Source organism: Phyllopteryx taeniolatus, chromosome 21, assembly GCF_024500385.1.
Source record: "Phyllopteryx taeniolatus isolate TA_2022b chromosome 21, UOR_Ptae_1.2, whole genome shotgun sequence".
Classification (NCBI taxonomy): domain Eukaryota; kingdom Metazoa; phylum Chordata; class Actinopteri; order Syngnathiformes; family Syngnathidae; genus Phyllopteryx; species Phyllopteryx taeniolatus.
This window is the reverse complement of record NC_084522.1, coordinates 3,805,651-3,823,517: the sequence shown is the minus strand read 5'-3', so window position 1 is coordinate 3,823,517 and position 17,867 is coordinate 3,805,651. Positions and strand designations below refer to the sequence as shown.

The following is a 17,867-nucleotide window of genomic DNA, read 5'->3' as shown; positions in this document are numbered from 1 at the left end:
ATCGACTCAATGAATGAACTGCAGGCAAATTAACCCAAATACATGGAACTAAACGACACTAACTACCACAAACGACATCGACTGGATCAACTACAGCTAACGAACTGACCCTATTGAGTCAATTGCACTTGTTGAACAATCTGGACTGACTTCACATCCACTTTTTTTTTTTTAACACCAACTTCTGTGTGTGTAACAAAAGCTCTTTGTTTCACTCAAGCGCAGCTGGACGCTCAACAATAGACTGACCACACACACAAGCACGCATATAGTTCCTGTGTCGGTCATCTTTTTTCCGTTCTCAGGGCAAAGCACCTGAGCGTAACGCTGATGAATAATTTGATCGTGATGATGTCATCAGAGGTGAAAGGTCAGGGAAAGGAGGTTTGGCGAAAGTAGGCGCAGGCTGGTGCGAGTTGCGTTGGGCCTTGAGGGGCAGATTTTTTTGCAATCAGCCCTGTTTTGTTTTGTGAGCGGAGAATGGAATTTTTCTCAAGAAAAAAAAAAAAAAAGGTTAGATACAAAAAAATGAATTGAAAAGTTCATGCCACACAAAAGGATGAATGGATTAGTAGAGGGATGGATGGAGGATGGGTGGATGAGGCATGATAAATAAGTCTTAAGTAAATTTAAACGTAATCTAAAAATGAAAAACAAATTTAGATGTCACATTTGGTATAAGTAATATTAACTATAATTATGCTAGAGTAATATTTGTACAATGAGTACAAAGTGGCAAGCAAAATATTGACAGTAATGAGTTATAATACACTCAATATTTACATTGTATCACATCTGTTGACATGCGTAATGTGTATACATAATAATTCTATTGCACGTTAAAATTTAAGAGGAATTAAATATATTTTAGAAAATAATGAAAATGTAAATGTGCTTATGATAACAATATAGATAATTGTAATGACATATTCTGCAGTTGCATTATTTGGTTGAACTGCATCGTGGGAAAAATAAGATAACTGATGACAGGACATCATGTCACACACATGCTGGGAGTGTGAGGGGGTCTGGGGGGATGACTCCCCAGTGGGGAGTGTGTGTGTGTATCCTGTAAACATGTCAATAAAACATGTGTGCTTCACATTGTGTTTCCTTTCAACACACACACACACACAACTCAGGAAGTGGAGCGCACAATACAAAGTAAAACGAAAAGAGAAAAAGAAAGACGTGACGACACAGTCACGTTACACCTTCCCCGTGTGACAACGAGGCACAGCGGGGGGTCAGAGTGCACGGAAGTCGTTCGTTCCCATCATGCATCTGGCAGCTGGTCAACCAACTGGGGTTAGGCGTCCTCCCGAGGTCGCTGGCGTGCCCCAGGGCATGCTGGGAAAGCTGTGGGTTCTCATGGACTCTAAATTTAACCGGCGCAGCAGGAGAACAGAAGGTTCCGACACTCTGTGAACGCAGCACGGTATACGAGTGTACGTGTACGCGTCACAGTCGCTCGTGCACACGCACGCACACACAGAGGGATGTGGTCACGCGTGGGAAGCACAATGCAGTGCAAAGCTTGCCAAACTTTTGCTCATAATGCTTTTTTTTTTTTTTTTTTAAAGTGGACACAAGGCAGCTCATTCATAGACAAGGTTATATAAAAAAAAAAAAAAAAAAAAAGTTAAAATGTGCGTATAAACTAGCTTCTTTTAACAATTTTGGTTTTTGGTTTTCTTATTTTATTTTTTTATAATCCATTTAATTATTCGATTAGTAGAGCACCTTAGTCTTTTTTGTAAAATGTAATTGTATCATTTATCATTATTTTATTATTAATTATCAAATAGTTGTAAAAAGATTTTAGTAATATACTGTACTATTTATAATGAAATTGTTTAATCAACTAAAACCACATCATTTTTTGTAATATTTATTTTAGTGTAATATTTAAATAATGCAATTTAATCAAAGTTGGAATTTTGTAGTCATATTTTTACTATGCACAATAAATGAATAAATGATTTCATGAGATAAGTGAGAAATTATTCAATCTATTTTAATTATCCATCCATCCATTTTCTGAGCCGCTTCTCCTCACTAGGGTCGTGGGCGTGCTGGAGCCTATCCCAGCTGTCATCGGGCAGGAGGCAGGGTACACCCTGAACTGGTTGCCAGCCAATCGCAGGGCACATACAAACAAACAACCATTCGCACTCACAGTCACACCTACGGGCAATTTAGAGTCTCCAATTAATGAATGTTTTTGGGATGTGGGAGGAAACCGGAGTGCCCGGAGAAAACCCACACAGGCACGGAGAGAACATGCAAACTCCACACAGGCGGGGCCAGGGATTGAACCCGGGTCCTGAGAACTGTGAGTCGGCCACCGTTCCGCCCTATTTTAATTAACCGATTTTATTTAAAAAAAAAAAAAAACGGTTAATCTGTTCTGGCATAAAAGGGATACAGATATTCTTTTCTGCTTGACCTAACAGCCACACAGGACAAAAAAAATAGAAAATAAATTAAATTAAATAAAAAATAATTAAAAAAAAGAATAAGTAACACAAACATTTTGAAAGAAATCTGAATAAACGAAAGAAGATGGATAGACTATAAAAGTCAACTTGAGCAGAGACAAAAATATATTTTAATAATTCTCAGAATTGAGGGAACAAATTTTAAGTTCTCAAGTGAACAGTAACAGTGTGTCAATATTGCATCAGACCACCAGGTGCCGCCAAATTCACAAAGGCTGTGCTGGAATGATCCAGTCATTCCCGACTCCCTGTATCCACAGTGGACCAAGATAGCTCCCGAAAGCTTCCACCAAAAAATCCTTATGTAGTGATTACAGAGTACTTGAGTAATCGTTTCAGCCCCACAGTCAACTATATTCCACTATGTAGTGATTTGGAAGTAGGGAATGAGTGACTGTGTTCGGGATCATTCGCCATTCCCAACTCCCGTATCACTGTATGGAGATGTTGATGCAGTGGTTATTTGGTGATGTCCAAACACGTTACAACGTCATCGGGTGCTCGCCGTCCTCGGCGGTCAAGTCGATTTTCTCCTGGTGCTCTTTGTGCAACACCAGTAGAAGCTGAATTTCCCTAGCGGGAGGAGGACCAGGAGGATCGGGACGTGGATCGGGTTTAGGGTCAGGGTCCAGACAAAGAGGAGGTTTGGGGAGCTCCAGGGGTATATTCAGCTTGTTGACCAGCGTTTGGATTATCTGGTCGGCGTCCTTCTGCTCCTTCTGCAGGTGGCATACTGCCGCAAACGACCTGATGGGACAGTTGCCATAGCAACATTGTCACTAGGACATAGGTCAGAATACGTGTATCTCGAACCATCATTCCCTATTGAAATGAATGGGAATGACATTAATCCATTTCAGCGCCCCCCCTTCCCCTCCCACCCAAAAAACTAATGTAAGATGCAATTATTTTTGTTTGACGTTTAGTTTTAGAGTAAACTTCAGCCTAAGTCTCGTTGTTAAAGAATTGACCAATGTATCGAGCAGTTAGATGCAGATACATGTATTGTTACACCCCGAAAAGAAAGTCCAAAATGAGATGAAAGCAGCAACAAAGTCTCCAAACCTTCTCAAGATGTTGACGTCTGAAGTCAGCGTGGACGACACCTCACTGAGCCAGCAGGCTAACATCAGAGCCAGCTGGTCCAGACCCAGACCGTCCAGACCCCCGTGCTGCACCAGATGGTTCCAACGAACCTGGTCCCACACAAGCACAAGACAAGAGTCAACTTTCACCTTCATATTTATTCCTCACACGAGGTAGGGATGGCTGATATAGGCCTTAAAATGACTGTTTAAATAACTTCCCCCCCCCCCACAAAATAAAGCTGTTATCATGCCGATACCTTGTATTGGTACTTGTCCATCCCCACTTGCAACATTTACTTTGTCCCTCAAAATGTGAATTAAGTTGCATCACATTGCATTGCATCCTTTTGGTAAGGAAAATAAGAATGAAAATAAGGGTAAAAAATGCAACCAGTCGTGAACAAATTTGCTTGTCACGTTGTTTAAGTTGAACTACGGACGCTGCTGAGGGAAAAAAAATAATAATTTTTTTTGTTTTAATAAAGAAATTGGCCAGACCCAAAAACTCGATCAATCGATTATATCAATTAATCTCTCAGCCCTAACGTGAGAACATTCATGCGCTGTGTCGGGTTGGGTAATTAATCAATTTGAGCAATTATTCCATGTTTATTTTAGGATTTATTTTTCTTGCATAGTTCAAAGTGCGTCCTGGCTGATGTGCACTGCTTCCACTAACAACATGGCGTGGCGGTGTCTACCTGCAGGAATTTGTGCAGAACGGGCTTGACGCAGACGTCTAACGGCTGCAGGCGGCAGCTGCATCCGGCGGGAATGAAGATGGCGTCCGTGGAGGCGGAGCTCAGATAGAACTTGAACTCGTCCGTGGTGTGACCCCGATGGACATCCACCATCAGCAGGGACTTGCCGTACGGCACCACGTGGGGGCGCCACACCTGCAAAAAGGGGCGGGTTGTGACATCACAAGAAGTTCATCCAACACTTATTTATACTCAGTCGCAGGTTCTACATGAATAAAGTGACCTCCCTCTTCCTTTTTATTTTTTATGTCATCCTCAGTGGAAAATCCCTGATCTAGAGTTTTCAATTAACCCAAGAAGCATATTTTTGAAATGTGGGACCAAAAACCCACTTGATCACAGGGAGATCATGCAACGTCTGCACAGGAAGGGCGAGGCAGATGCGCTGCTAACCACTCACTCACCGTGCTGCCATCAAACAAACAAACAAACAAACGTGGTCATACCTTGTGCGTCCACGTGAATAGCCGCCGGCTGTCGCTGAAGCCGTCGTGGCGGGCCTCTAGCAGCACGTTGTTGGGGAACCCGGCAGGAACGCACACCGGCGATCCGCGGAAGAAGAGCACAGGCGGGAGGAATGTTCCGTCCGACAGCGCCGACAGAACCACGTCGAAGAGCGGCGTCTGCGTGGGAGAACCCAGCAGCTGGAAGGCTGACGCTTTCTGGCTGGAGAACAGGTCGGCGTCCACGAAGATGGACAGCTCATCCATGAAGCCCACGCATCGAGGGCGGAGAGCCGCGCTCTGGATCTGATAGGCGATTGGCCGATCCGTTTGTCGAGGGCAACACGATTAGTCAACAAAAAAAGACATCGGCAAATGATCGCAGCAAATACTCTGCGTCTTACGAGTGGCCCCCCTTATGAGGTTTTTGATTTACGAGCTGTCGTTAATTAGGGGGGAAAAAAAGGTTCTCAAAAGATATTGGAAAGAATCAAACTCGTTTTTTTGTAATTACTCCACATTCGTATTCATATGTTGGATATGTGTCTTTTGAGGCATGTTCAAGTGAGTGACATCAGGGGCCGGTTATCTTGGTGTTAGAGCGAGTTGAGGAGTTTCATTTAGAGAAAAGTAGTGATTTGATGTCATATTGGTCACAAGGAAGTATGTTGGTGCGAGCTGAGGAGTTTCATTTGGATAAAAGTAGTGATTTGCCGCCATCTTGGTGACAAGAAACTATGTTGGACAGAGTTGAGAGCTTCATTTAGACAAAAATGTAGTGCTTTGCCGCTATCTTGCTAACATGAAACTATGTTGGAGTGAGTTGAGGAGTTTTATTTAGATAAAAGTGTGCTTTGCCGACATCTTGTAAAGTGGCGGCGTGTCTGAAGCTTTCTCCTAACTCAGATTTTGGCTCGCAACGCAAAGCATCAAAAAAATAAATAAATTCAACTAAGCAACGGTTTGTAACTTGAAAAACTGTTAAGTTGGGGCACTGATAAGCCAAGGCACCACTGTAAAGTATTTACTCGAATTGCAGTGACCTCATTAGTGTGTATTGTGTGTAATTTAAGTGACGACTCACTTGCGAGCACAACGAGAGAATGACGGCGGTGCTCTTCTCCATGACCATGTCCATGACTTTCTCGGGCAGGCGTCCATTTTTGTAGCTGGGCTGCAGGCAGAGGTGGGTAGAGTAGCCAAATATTGTACTCAAGTAAGAGCACTGTTACTTTAGAATAATATGACACAAGTAAAAGTAAAAAGTCATCATCCATGTATTTACTTGAGTAAGAAAGTACTCAATGAAAAAACTACTCAAGTAAAGAGTAATTTGTGAGTAACTTGTGATTGAGTCGACACACAACTGCCACCACTTTAAATTTTAACTGCCAAAAAACCAACAACACATGCTTTGGGCCCTACAGAAACTTTATTTGCTTTATTCACTTAAATGACTTCATGAAGAAGCTGTTTGCTGACCAGACTTAGTGATTGTGTATGTGTGTGTGTGCTAATTTTGCCGCATCCACTGCCAAACCAACAGCAAAAACATCTGCAACTTACTGCAAGGTGTTTTCTCAAGTTAGAAGTGGGCTGAAATATCCAAGTTTGGGAAGTCACAATTTAAGAGCTGCATGACAAAGCTGCTGTTTTCTGGTCTATAAACACACTCGTGCGGCTGTGTGCCCCCCCCCCCCCAAATGAGTCATTTTGATTGGCTCGCTAAGGCTACGTGCGCGGTCATGTGACTGCCTTGTGTTGTCTGATTGGTGAATTGGAGACAAATGACATTAGTGTTCACGTTTGATTGGCACAACGGGCGCCCTATGCGGAAGTCGAAAATGGAGTCTAAAAATAGATGTGCACACGCATGAATGGATAAATAAATGTAGCGAACGGTATGTCGATCATTGTAACGGAGTAAAAGTATTGATCCTTCTTCACATAAATAGTCAAGTAAAAATTACAGTGCATTTAAAGTACTCTGACAAGTACAGTTTATCGAAAATGTTACTTGAGTAAATGTAACGGAGTAAATGTAGCGCGTTACTACACACCTCCGGCTGCAGGTGTCGGCACATGAGTTCGACGGCGCGACGGTAGCGCTCGGCCTCGCGGCTGCTCTCGGGCAGCACGGAGGCGCCGGTCCGCAGTAGGACATCCTTGCTGACGCGCAGCTGCTGCTCATGACGGATCAGCACCCACGTTGCCACGCGCCACTCCCACTCTGCCAGCAGGTCGTTGTTTTGTTGCGGATGGGGAGGAGGAGCAGGAAGAGGAGGAGGAGGAGCCAGCTGTGACAGAAGAACAACAGTCCGGCATCCTACTGATATTCACAGTACCATAATTAGCAACAGAGAAATAGAGTTAGAGAGCTGGAGATACCTGGAGATAGAGTTAGAGAGAGAAATAGAGATGGAGTTAAAGTGAGAAAGAGGGAGGGAGAGCGAGAGAAACGCCGTGAATTGACATCTTCTGTCTGTCTCACCTCTTCAGGCGTTGGTGGGCGGGGCTTCAGGAACTTGATGGTCATGGCGGCCGGAGAGGATAGGTCGCAGGGGGAGGAGAGCGCTTTGACTGACAGCCGGCTGGAGGGCTGACGAGGTGCAACCAGGCGGATGGGGATGAACGCTCCTCCTTCAACTGCCGATGACGTCGTCACACGGAGACGGGCGGGGCAACGAAAGGTAACTTTCTTGACGGTAGGGCTGGGAGACACGGCCCAAAAATCAGACTTGAATCCTTTGAACTGAGGAACTCCAATTTGAAAAGTTGGCAGTGAATGAGTTTATATAAAAAAAATTATTTATATTCATAAATGTAACATCATAAAATGACCTATCTATCAAAGAGTGGCGTTGTACCGTCTCCAGCTCTTTCGCGTTCCTTTTGCATATAGAGTTGTACAGATGAGCCAAGGAGAGTTACGGCTGGGAAGCTCGTACCTCAGGGTCAAAACTTTCCAATATTTAGATAACGTATATTCCGCTCATTATGTCTGTTTGGGGGAATTAAGGTTGCTAGTTGTTGTTTTTTTTTTACTTAATAAAAAAAGTCACTAGAGGGGTTGCAAAAGTCGCAAAGTTAGCAACACTGGCTATACTTTTGTAAATTAGCGCCTTTCTGTTTGCAGCCATGTTAATTGTAAGCAGTACATGTCAGTGTGCTATGAAGTATGGAAACGTTAAAAAAAAAAAAAAAAAAAAAAAAAGATGGTCATGACAAACTCAAATTAATCTCCCAGCACTAGATGCTGGTCAAGTCTGATGATGATTATAGATAGGAAGTTACATCGGGAGGGAGAAGGAGGATCTACCTGTTAGAGTTGCACGTTGGTTCCGTGTCGCTTAAAACGGTCTCGAAGGGATCTGAAACATCACAACAGCATGTCAACGACACCGCACGAGCGTCACACGGAGTCTGACAGCCCGTCTTCTAGAATGGCCTCCAAACATTTGCTCGGTTTTTGTGAGCAAACTATACTGCCCGGTCGGAGCAGTCACATTATCAACTGTCCTTCAATAACTTCAATAATAAGAGTTTAAATGAAAAAGCAGACATCTCCATTTTTTGTGAAATGTGTAAAATGTTTTTTTTTTTAAGTTTCTGGTTTCAGACTAAAGTTAATAATTTTTACTTTAAATCGGAGGCTAATTTGGATATATCTGCCAAAATCCTTTTTACATTTCTATTGAAACGGTCTTTCATGTAGGTTTTTGTTTATTTCTTTCGTCGCAAAACCAGACAACTCAAAGAAAGTACATAAGTAGAAGAAAAAAAAAAGAGTCAAGTCCAACATTTTCACAAAATTATAAATTCACACTAAAATGGTATTAAATATTATCTTAAACATGAATAACAGGTGAGTGTACTAGAACTACTGTCGTGAGCTAACTGTGAACCTTAACTTGAATTAACTTTCGGCTTAATCACACTTTATACAACCAGTTTTATTTATTTACATTGTCTTTGATATTAATTTGAATTAATTAATACTATTTAATATTTACATATTTTAATATTTCTATTTTATAGCGCTTTCAAGTAGAACATGTAGTATTACCAGACGTGATGCACATGTGTCCCGGTTGCTCGGTCAGGTGAGTGGCCATCTTGTCTCCTACGTCGGTGCAAAATGAACACGAAGTGCAGCTCAGCTTCTCCTGTAGCCTGACACACACAAACACACACACACACACGCACAGTTTTTGTAGCTGTCTGCAAACCATCTAAAATGAGAATAACTGATTTAGACGATGTCAGAGTATGCGAATTGTGGAAAAATGTGGAATTTTCGTAATGTGGGATTTACTTGAATGTTGAAAAACGTTCCCAGGGTGAATTGAATGTGACGAAACATTTGGAATCGGAAATGGTAATGATGTGGGACTCTTTTTCATCGCATTGGAAATGAATGGGGACCTTTGGGTGTCATGGGAAACGTTTGAATTTTTGGAATGAGAAAAATAACGCCACCCCCTCTTCTGAATTTCTGGAATATGTACAATTTGGAACTGTTTGAATCGGTGGTGAAACGTTTAAGTAATGAGATGCCGCTGTCTGCCTCACCGTGTGTGTGACAGGAACATGCTGGGGTAGTCAAGCTTCTTCTTGATGACAGTGTGCTCTCTGCGGGGACATGAGGATCAGACCAGAGAGAGTCCTAAGCAAGCACACTAGCGTGCCGTGAGAGCTCATCAGGTGTGTCGCGGGAAACTGTTCAATTTCACTTGATTGACTGCTGACTTGATCATGTGATTGGCGTAGGCGGCGGAGCAGCACGTGGCAAACGGGCACAGCGAGCAGTGCACTCGAGACGGGAAGTGAACGCTCAACTTCGGGATCGACTTAAGGCACTCCACACAGCGACGTGAAGGATGGGACACGTCTTCCTCTTCTTTGCTGAGGAATGTGAATGAAAAATAGTCATAACATGAATCACATGTCAAGTGTGTGCGTGTGTGTGTGTGTGTGTATGTGTGTACCTGTTGAGGTTTGACACCAGGTGAGCTAAACTCTCCCTCGGTTTCTTCTTGGGAACTTCCGGCGGGGGCGGTGCCTCCTCAACATCGACCACCTGGAGCACAGAAAAACACCCCCAAAAAAAACGTTTTGTCATATTTGTTCAAACAGTAAGTAGTATATGATAAATATCTTGACACTGACCTTACACGCAGCCACTGCTCGAAATGTAACATCCTCACACTTGGCTCCTGCACCCGCTGTGTACGTCCTGACAGACACCTACACACACACACACACACAGGGACATTTCTGAGCGTAAAAAAAATAAATAAAAAAATCATCATATGACAAAATCTTGGGTAGTGGCACAAGGAGAAGCAGGAGTACCCTGGTCCCTGGTTTAAGTCCAGTGACTTGCACGGGCATGATGTGGGTTCCGTGGTGCAGATTGTAGTGCTGCTGGCGCTCTTTGACGCACAGGAAGTGAAGGCGACACTTCTTGCAGCTAAACACAAATTTTCTCTGGAAACGCGCACACACATGCACACAAATTGTTGAACTCAACATCGTTCATGAAGTTCTTAAACGTTTATTAAACGTATACAACACAGTATGCACCTGATGCTTGGCAAAGTGCTGCATGAAGCAGGAGCTGCTGCGTAGGACCTTCAGACAGTACGGACACAGCAGGTTCTTGGTATTGCCGTGAAACTCCTCAAAGTGACTCCACACGTCCGAGTAGAACGACGACCTAAAGTCACACACCTGCAACACACACACACACACTATTACTAGCAACGTGAGACGATTTGTCAAAAATGCTGAGTCTGGTTGGAATGCCCACTTCAATCGGAGTACGAGTTATCCAAGTTGACGTGTGAAAATGACAGTGATGTTTCAAACCGAGCGTCGTGTCTTAAAAACTTAAATAGTGCAAAATGAACACTATTGGTGACGAGAGAAGTGTAGACACTAAAATAGTTCATGTACTTTAGTAATCAAATATTTTTTTCCTGAGTGTATTAGTTACAGAGGATTTTAGAGGCATTTGAAGTGCTCATTCCTTCTTTATCAGAAAATTGCACAAAGATGGTTACCACTATTCCAGTGAACCGCTGCTACATCGCGGTCCAACCAAAGATTTTTTTCTGGAACACACCTACCTCCACAGCGATTGTTTATTGTTTTTTTACAGCGTTTTACAATTTTTTTTTTAAAGTGCTGAACACTACAGTATGGAAAACAAATATTGAGTCTATGCAATATAAGGTTAAAATGTATAAAGGAAAATGAAGAAGTCTTGCTTGATTTACAGTCTCTGGTTTTTGTTTTTTTCCCCCCTCAGTCTCTTGGGTTCTGACTGGCTGCTGGTAACGTCGCAGTCGTCCACTCTCGGGTAGAACACTTCTAATTTGCTTTTATGACATCCCCCAAGCATCCTGTGTCTGGGGGGGGGGGGGCATTCGGTAGTGAGGAAGATCCTGAGCATTCAGAAAAGAAAACTCCTCGATATGTATGTTGAATGTAGCAACCTGAAAAGCTTGCATCCGTCGTCTACATGAGCACGTTGACGGTGGCTACCTGCACAGCTAGCAGCTTTGCGAAGGACGGAGTTACACGATCGTTGTATTGAGAATGCAAAACAAGAAGGTGTGTACACTCCAAAGTAACCGACTGTGGAACTCCATTCCTTAGACATTACTGCCATCACGTGGAATTTACAGCGCACACCGCTTCTGAATACAGATGTACTTTTGGCTGAATACTTTTGGCTTGTCCCATCAGGCGTTGCCACAGCGAGGCAAGAACGTTTTTAAATACATTTACATCTGTTTAAAGCATGTGGGGGTGAAACATAACACTGTAAGATATTTTGCGCATGTACTGAACACAAAAACCAACAACAAAAAAGGTGACAGACTACAGAACGCTTACAGAAAGTAAATCAATCTTCTCAAGATGCTTGCTTTTGGTCCATGGTGGCAACTGCAGTCACCGCGCGTGTGTGTGCGTGCGTATCCCACCTGGCATACGTAGGGCATCTCTCCTGCTTTGTGCATGATCTTCATGTGCTGCAGGAAGACGGGCTCTGTGCCAAAATCCAGCTCACAGATCTTGCACTTGGCTGCAACACAAAGGATTGTGTGTTTGTTACACGCTGACATTGTGTGTATGTGTGTGTGTGTGTGTGTGTGTGTGTGCCTGCGCGCTACTGACCAGTGGGCTCGGGACGCATGTGCACAGCCTCCACGTGGCACTGAAGTCTGAAGGGAGAGCTGAAGTGCCGGAAGCAGTGAGGACAAGCAGACACACGGTGCATGCGGCAGTCCTCTTCAGCCATCTTGGCAGCGTGCGTCTTCATATGAGATATCAGCCTGTGGTGGGAGGTGGGAGATCGGTGGGGGGGGGGGGTGAAAAGGCTGACCTTAATTTGGGCATGCGCAAATCCTCCGTGAATCAATTTCGATTCAACACAAAAGATAATCAGTCTGCTTTCACGGAGGACTACAGAAATCAGATAATTCTTATTATTGAGAGGCTGAAATTCTTTGAAATCGGACAATTTTAAGTTAATGTCTAAACGATTAATCAATAATAATAATTGATTGATTTTACTGTATAATCGATTAATTGTTGCAACTCCCAATAATATTTTGCAATACATTTAAATGCATTTAAATACATTATTTTGCAATACATTTAAATAAAAAATACCTATCCGATTAATCGATGGAATAATTGATACAGTAATTGGTCCTAAAGAGATTCGTTTGGGGGTCTCACTTGATGTTATTGATTAGGGTCTCCGGACAGTGTATGCAGTGGTAGGGTCCAGCGTGTCCCTGGTTGTTCTTGACATGGTCAGTTACGACGCCGCGTCCTGGGTCGCATCCGTAGTAGAAGTCGTCCACCATGATGACCAGCTTGCCGCGCTCGGGCTGGATGAGCTGGGGGGAGCTCGGGCGCCGCGCAGGCCCCGGTGTGCGCTCGGACGGGGGGCCGGCGTCGGCAGCGGCCGGCCGCAGGGAGGAGTTGGCTCCAGGCTGAGGATAAGGGGGAGAAAAGACGTCACCTGATCTCCGTCGTCGTGCGGGTTTGATTGACAGGCTGCTGGCGTTTGACACTCACCGTGGACGCACTGGTTGCAGACTCTTTGCCGCCTTTCTTCACTTTGTTCTTCAGGCGCTTCTTGATGTTCTTCTTCTTCCTTATTAGCTTGAGTTTATTCACACTCTCGGTGACGACGGGACTGCACAGCTGGTCAGGAGGAAGTGACGTCATTCTCATGCTTTACATTCATTTTAGTTGTGTCGGGAAGAATTCACTCATTTCCTAACCCGTAATCAATATATAGTGATCTTTTTCCAGTAGACCTGGATAGTTCCACCCAAAAAATACCTTTGTAGTGATTAGAGAATGAGTGAATGGTTACGAACACAGTATCTCCTGCTATTCCCTACTCCTGAATCACTATACAGTGGTGCCTTGAGATATGAAATTAATTTGTTCCGTGACCATGCTAGCATCTCAAAAGAGTTTGAAATCATCATTCCCCATTGAAATAAATGGAGATGCCATTAGTTTGTTCCAAAGACAAACCCCCCCAAAAATTACACGACTTTTCAATATGCTTTGTGGGATACATTGACGGCACTATACAGTATTTGGGAGAAATTATACTCACTACACATTCCGGCAGCACGACAAAATGGCCGACTCACTACAATATACTGTCGTGATTAGTGATTGGAGTGATTCCCAACACAGCGGTTGTCTTCACACTGCTCTCAGCTTCAACTTACACAAGTGAATGCCCGCAGCTCTGAGATCAACTTGTACTGCGATGAGCACGCCGCACACTTGAAAGGACGAGCAGGACCTGCACACGCACACACAAACACATCATCAGTGTGAAACAACAACAACATGGTTGTTCACTCCATGAACTGTGTCCTTTTTTTTTCCCCTTACGATTGCGACAATTTCTACTACCTACACATGTACGCCGTTTATACCACACATATACATCATCTGTTGGAGTGTCAGGTCCCTTAACTTGTCTGATTTCCAATGCGCTGGTATTTCTCTCCCCCACGATCAATGTGACAAGCTGTGATTCACCTCCTAATCTTTATATTCTACTCAAAAGCCGTGCTGATTTCAAATCCAAAGCGGTGCAACGTCACCGCCGACACGGATCTGTTAGTAATTACAGCGGTTTACAAACCTGAATTTCACAAACAAACTGGGTGAGACCCTCTACCGTAACTACCTGTTGAAAAGGAAAAAAAAATAGACGGATATATACTTCGGAGCCGGTAAACGGTTGGATTCCAGTTAAGTTAACAAATATTAACCACCACGACAGTGAATGAGTTAACGTGGTAAAAAAATATATATTTCTTTCATTTCAAAGGGAGACCCAAACTTTTGAATGGTAATGTGTATAAATTAATATGTACAAGTCAGCGTGTTGTAAAATGAACAGACTACAGTTGGTACACTTGTTTTCATGCCCTGGACTTAGATGTTAGAATAGGAGTTATGGTATTGTTATAAATGATTGAAGCAAACCTTTGGGGATGTATTTTTTAGTTGCAACTGTAGGTCTGCAGGGGGCCTTGGGCGTTGAGGAATGAAGTGGAGGCTTCTGGGTATCGGCATTCATCTGGTACTCATTTAAAACTTTGTGAGCGGCTTGACCCGAGACCACATCTGCACACACCATTCGTTCAAATACTTGGTATAAATGTTGAATATTGTCTCTGATGTGATGCCAGTGGTGGGTGTGGCGTACCCGTGATGACGGGGCTGTGGCCGGACGAGGAAGGAGATGGCACAATAGCCGCGCAGGTCGTCACCGTGACAAAGCCGCTGGATGTGCCGCCAGGATGGAATTGCAGCTTCAGCTCTGTACTGCCCCCTGTAGGATGTTACATTGCACAGGACATCAATTCAAAAGGTCACAACTGACTCGTGTTCAGCTTTCGAGCCTTTGGTTAAAATGTTACCATGGAAACTGATGATCTACACATCCGTTATTGGCCTTAATGCAAAAGATTGATCCCAGTGGAGTTCCCTCCAATTTCTTGAATCTGTCACTCATTATTTCATTTTCAGTTGGCAATCGTTACTTTCAATTTGTCAGAGAGTTGACGAGTGGCGCTCTCGTAAATGTGTTGGAAGCATTGCCTCCTTTGGCAACCGCTCTTCGTAAGCCAGGTTTTGCATATCCTTCCTCTTCCAATATAAAGAAAAAAAGTATCAGAGTACCGGAAAAAAAATCTCGAAAGAGACTTCGGGCTGACTGACTTCTCACAGCAACAGTGAGAGGGGGTCGGGTCACTTTGCCTACACTGATGACTCAATACTGAAAACAAAAAAATAATAATAACAAAAACAGCTCATCTTGCTGGTGTAAAGTCTTACTGGTTTTGGAACTGTGACTTTAAAAAAAAAAAACATCGGCCCACTCCTCTGAAAAAATGGCATTAAAAATTCTCTGATCAAAAATACAAAATTGAAAAACAGGCCACAGCACCCAGTTTGATTCTAATATTAAATTGGTCGTGTTTATGTGACCCATGGTCGTGGTCCGGACCGATTGTGGTTGCTAAGATAGCTAAGCTATCTTTACTGATGTTTATTACCAAACTTCTGAATGAAATATTAAAACCAAATTCAGTCCTGTGTTTTCCCATTTTGTATTTCTAATCTGAGCCTGAATTTGAAATATGACAAATCTGTCATTTGTTTTAGTTCTATTACAAAAACAAATAACTCAAGTCATTTTATCCTTTGACTGCTTTTCGATTTCCAATTGAAAATGGAAAGCACGAACGCTACGCGGATTAGCTCGCTTATGGGTGAGGATTTTGTTCCAAACGGGTACAAATCCGAGCATCGTAGAAATGCGACTGACGTGCACTGACCTCCAGGCAGCTGGGGGACACGGTGACCGTTCACCAAGAAGCTGAGACGAGCGCCCGCCGACTAAACACGCACACACACGTTTACAGGAAGACAAGATGGCAGTGTGAGTCGATGAAGGCAAACTTTGTTAGTTACAAACATTATTAATAATAGCAACAAGTGTTACCTCCAGTGTGGTGTTGTGTGCGTGGGGGCTGCAGCTGCTGACCGCCTGCACGGGAACGTGGGTGGCATTCGCAGGCAGGGGGTCCGCTTCCTCATCGTCCTCATCTTCAACCCAAACCAAACATGAAATACTCTTGATGTATTCCATATCGTTGATTTAATTTCCACAAATGTCGACAGATTTGAAAAGTTCACCTTCATAGAGCGGCGACTCCTCTCCTTCGTATTCCATCAGCACGTCGGAACAGGCGGCCATCAACACGCAGGATCACCTCCATTATTGACAGCATTAATTCCACCATTGATTCATTGGAACATGTCAAGTCAGCAAATTGTTACTTCATGTGTGATCATATGTAATAGGTAGGACTGTCCCGATCAGATCACGTGATCGGAAATCGGGGCCGATCATGTCATTTCCAGCCGATGGGTGAAAAAGATCGGATTTCAACACTTTATTTATTTGTAATGGTCACTAAGCAACCAAATAATCCATCGGTACAACGATATTGCCGAATGGAAAGGCAATAGCCTACTTTAATATTGCACAATACACAACAGCCTACTTTAATATTACACAATATTACATTACAAAGTGAGAATACTCGTTAGCAGCTCTCGTAGGACAAAACACTTATGTCATTCAATAGGCCATGCCCCTTAAAGGCACACGTGAAACACTGCAACTGTTGTTGCAACTAAGCTTGTCCCAATGTGCAGTAATAAAACCTGTTTATTTCTTTATATTCTCTTTAAATGTATATGTTTTATAAAATACAGGGCTTTTTTTCTTTCTTTCTTTTTAAGGGGGGGGGGGGACAATTTAATATGCAATCAACGAATTAAACTCTTTAGTCCAGTGTACAATGTAACAATGTAATTAATTAATGTCCCCATTGATGACATCACCGGTCTGAAATGTAAATTCATAAAATTCGTCTCATGTTCCAATATTGTTATAATTGCAAATATAAATCGATTCATTGTTGCTGCTGTTGAATTTGGCTTACTAATCCACCTAAAAATAATACTGTCATTAAATCAACGTAATAAAACAGGAAATTGAAAATATTCACTTAGCACGGCTAGGAGGACAAAAATGACACAAAGTTAAGCACTGGCGTGTCTTTAAACATTGCCGTAACGCGCTGTGGAGAAAGTTTTTGTCTTAATGTTCGTTGTTGTACTTTCCAAAGGGATGAAGTGAAAGGTGAGCGGCAGCAAGTAAACTGGGCGGATTGCCGTGGGACACTCGATGTGCTCCCCCTCCTCAGCCTGCCGATGCTACATGCTAACGAGCTAGCCCGGCAGCTAAAATCCACCAGTGCTGTAAAAACTCTGCAAAATGACGTTTTTTTTTTAAAGTTACACATACATTCTCTTACCTTTTCTTCGCCTTTAAAGTTTCGAATTAAGACGTATTTGAGTGAAATTGTAACCACAAAGTAGTGTGTCTTTTTCACACACACGAAAAAAGCAAGAAACAGCTCTTTGACTAGCAGCTAGCACTTAGCCGCAGTCACGCTGCGTTTGGCGTGATAAGGCCGCTGTTTGCTGTGTATCCTTCCGCCCCTCCTCCTCACGTTGCTTGCCGCACTGCCTGGCGGAGGGATACACTTAGCTTTTGAAGCTATGCTAACAGTTCCTCGCCAGTCTACTTTCAACTCATCGTCCCGATTGATTGAAACAAACTTCACTTTCCACCGATTAAAACAACTAAGTATCTGATATTGTCATTTGTACAATTGTCAAAAAGGTGTGCTTGTGTACAATGCGTCAGCGTCTTCATTTTACATTGCCCAGTTGTCCAATTTACGTGATTAGCATCATAACATTTCTAATTTATACCGTAAGTACGAGTAAAAAAACAAAAACAAAAAAATACGTGCGTATGTCCAGTTTCTGTCAGCCAAAGCAGTCCTTAAAGCTTATCGTTATCGCATTTTTTTAAAGGGACATTTTAAAAAAAAACATTTGAGAACATATTCCATGCAAGATTGTAGTGAA

At 43.0% G+C, this 17,867-nt stretch overlaps 1 protein-coding gene across 1 annotated transcript; it reads right to left on the bottom strand.

Annotated features, from left to right (window-relative positions):
- Positions 1–2,588: 2,588 nt before the first annotated feature.
- Positions 2,589–17,404, bottom strand: pogza (pogo transposable element derived with ZNF domain a). The gene is made up of 26 exons (XM_061760419.1): positions 17,246–17,404; positions 16,056–16,132; positions 15,862–15,965; positions 15,695–15,755; positions 14,560–14,685; positions 14,337–14,477; positions 13,565–13,641; positions 12,891–13,019; positions 12,546–12,805; positions 11,979–12,136; positions 11,786–11,886; positions 10,380–10,526; positions 10,149–10,283; positions 9,963–10,040; positions 9,782–9,873; positions 9,543–9,698; positions 9,366–9,425; positions 8,860–8,966; positions 8,113–8,164; positions 7,285–7,504; positions 6,854–7,090; positions 5,878–5,967; positions 4,797–5,099; positions 4,291–4,485; positions 3,567–3,697; positions 2,589–3,248 (listed from the first exon to the last, which is right to left on the bottom strand). Exons 2-26 carry the CDS (start codon positions 16,114–16,116, stop codon positions 2,984–2,986), a joined length of 3,486 nt encoding a protein of 1,161 aa, XP_061616403.1. The 5' UTR covers positions 16,117–16,132; positions 17,246–17,404; the 3' UTR covers positions 2,589–2,983.
- Between the last annotated feature and the right edge of the window lie 463 nt (positions 17,405–17,867).

Coding starts and splice junctions, on each gene's coding strand:
- pogza (XM_061760419.1), bottom strand. CDS start 16,116: ATGGCCGCCTGTTCCGACGTGCTGATGGAATACGAAGGAGAGGAGTCG. Junction 15,756..15,861: donor CACACAACACCACACTGGAG/GTAACACTTGTT, acceptor GTGCGTGTTTAG/TCGGCGGGCGCTCGTCTCAG. Junction 8,967..9,365: donor ATGTTCCTGTCACACACACG/GTGAGGCAGACA, acceptor TGTGTGTGTCAG/GCTACAGGAGAAGCTGAGCT.